The sequence below is a fragment of the Ziziphus jujuba genome, chromosome 3 (genome assembly GCF_031755915.1).
Source record: "Ziziphus jujuba cultivar Dongzao chromosome 3, ASM3175591v1".
Classification (NCBI taxonomy): Eukaryota; Viridiplantae; Streptophyta; class Magnoliopsida; order Rosales; family Rhamnaceae; genus Ziziphus; species Ziziphus jujuba.
The window spans coordinates 3,923,183-3,924,627 of record NC_083381.1 but is presented as its reverse complement, the minus strand read 5'-3'; the positions used below and the strand labels follow the sequence as shown (position 1 = coordinate 3,924,627).

The following is a 1,445-nucleotide window of genomic DNA, read 5'->3' as shown; positions in this document are numbered from 1 at the left end:
TAAAAACACAACTCACACACAACCATTCCCAAGAGCATCACCAAAAGCTTGCTTGTTGCTAACACTTCAAGCTAGCTTGCTCTTGGTCATAACCTTCTCACCCCAACATAACTGATATGATACACACTAAAAATAAAATATCAATGTTATTGTAAAATGTTTTGTATTAAAAATATTTAATACTTTTATTGTTACGTAGTACATGCTCAGTTACCACAGTTGTATTTTCATGAAGGGATATAATCAAGCAGAATTTATCGATGAATTTGTTTTAAAGGTATCAAAAGAATATGTTGGTTCTCCAAAAATAATTTTTGATGGCCTATTTGGAATGCATTTACGCATTGAGAAGCTGAAATCATATGTTTATAAATCAAACAATGGCGCTGAGTTTATTGGAATATGTGGGATGGGTGGTGTAGGCAAAACAACAATTGCTAGAACCTTTTATGAATTGGAGTCTTCTCAATTTGAGAGTATTAGCTTTCTTGAAAACGTTAAAGGAAATTATCTAAAGTCCCTTAAAGAACAGCTTCTTTCGGATACTTTGAGGGGAGAATACACAACCAACTGTGGAACTATAAGAAATAGATTATGTCTTAAAAGGGTTCTTATCATTCTTGATGTAGACACTTGGTAATTGCTCATGGAGTGAAAGCAATATACGACGTGGAGCCATTGGATGATGATAAATGCTTGCAACTCCTTACTTGGAAGGCCGGCTTCGAAAAGGATCATCTTCTTTCAGATGAATATAAAAGGTTGTCTCAACGTGTGGTAAACTATGCCAAAGGCCTTCCATTAGCTCTAAATGTCTTGGGTTCCTCTTTACGTGGAAAAGATGAAGAAGAATGGAATGACCGATTGGAAAGACTCAAAAATAACCCCAACGACAAGATTATGGGAGTACTTAAAATAAGTTTTGATGCACTGGAGAACGAAGACAAGAATATATTCCTACTCATTGCTTGCTTTTTCGAGGGAAATGGTCACAAAGATTATGTTACAAGCATACTGAAGAAGTGCAATTTCAATGCAATAATAGGTATAGGAAATGTTAGTAACAAATCTCTCTTGAGCATTAAAGATAACGAAATCTGAGTGCATGATTTATTGCAAGAGATGGGTTGGAAGATTTTGGGGGATAAATCGCTTGCGGAGGACCATGGAAGAAAGATTAAATTGTCGAATGTTACAAATGCCTTACATGTTTTGAAGAGTTGTTTACCCACTCCTGCACAGAAAAATCGGTGGGAAAAAAAAAAAAAAAAAAAGAAGTAAAACTTATATTGATGTGGGAGAGAATGGAGTACTCGAGGAACCTAGTGAGAGTGAAAAGTGTATTCCTTTCCAAACGGCAATGAGGAATCTACAACTGCCTCGCCTATATTATCAAAAATCCCCATTCAATTTCAGGACAATCCTCCTCAACGAAAATTTCTTAA

At 35.6% G+C, this 1,445-nt stretch overlaps 1 protein-coding gene across 1 annotated transcript; it reads left to right on the top strand.

Moving 5' to 3' along the window:
* Nucleotides 1-229: 229 nt before the first annotated feature.
* On the top strand, nucleotides 230-1,101 carry LOC132803269 (disease resistance protein Roq1-like). The gene is made up of 2 exons (XM_060815860.1): nucleotides 230-516; nucleotides 630-1,101. The coding sequence occupies exons 1-2, from the start codon at nucleotides 230-232 to the stop codon at nucleotides 1,099-1,101; spliced, it is 759 nt and encodes a 252-aa protein (XP_060671843.1).
* The last annotated feature ends 344 nt before the right edge of the window (nucleotides 1,102-1,445 follow it).

What these genes read in the sequence shown, in the direction of transcription:
- LOC132803269 (XM_060815860.1), top strand. Translation starts at nt 230, where the DNA reads ATGAAGGGATATAATCAAGCAGAATTTATCGATGAATTTGTTTTAAAG. An exon ending in GTTAAAGGAAATTATCTAAA is followed by an intron (nt 517 to 629) that starts GTCCCTTAAAGA and finishes TTCTTGATGTAG; the next exon opens with ACACTTGGTAATTGCTCATG.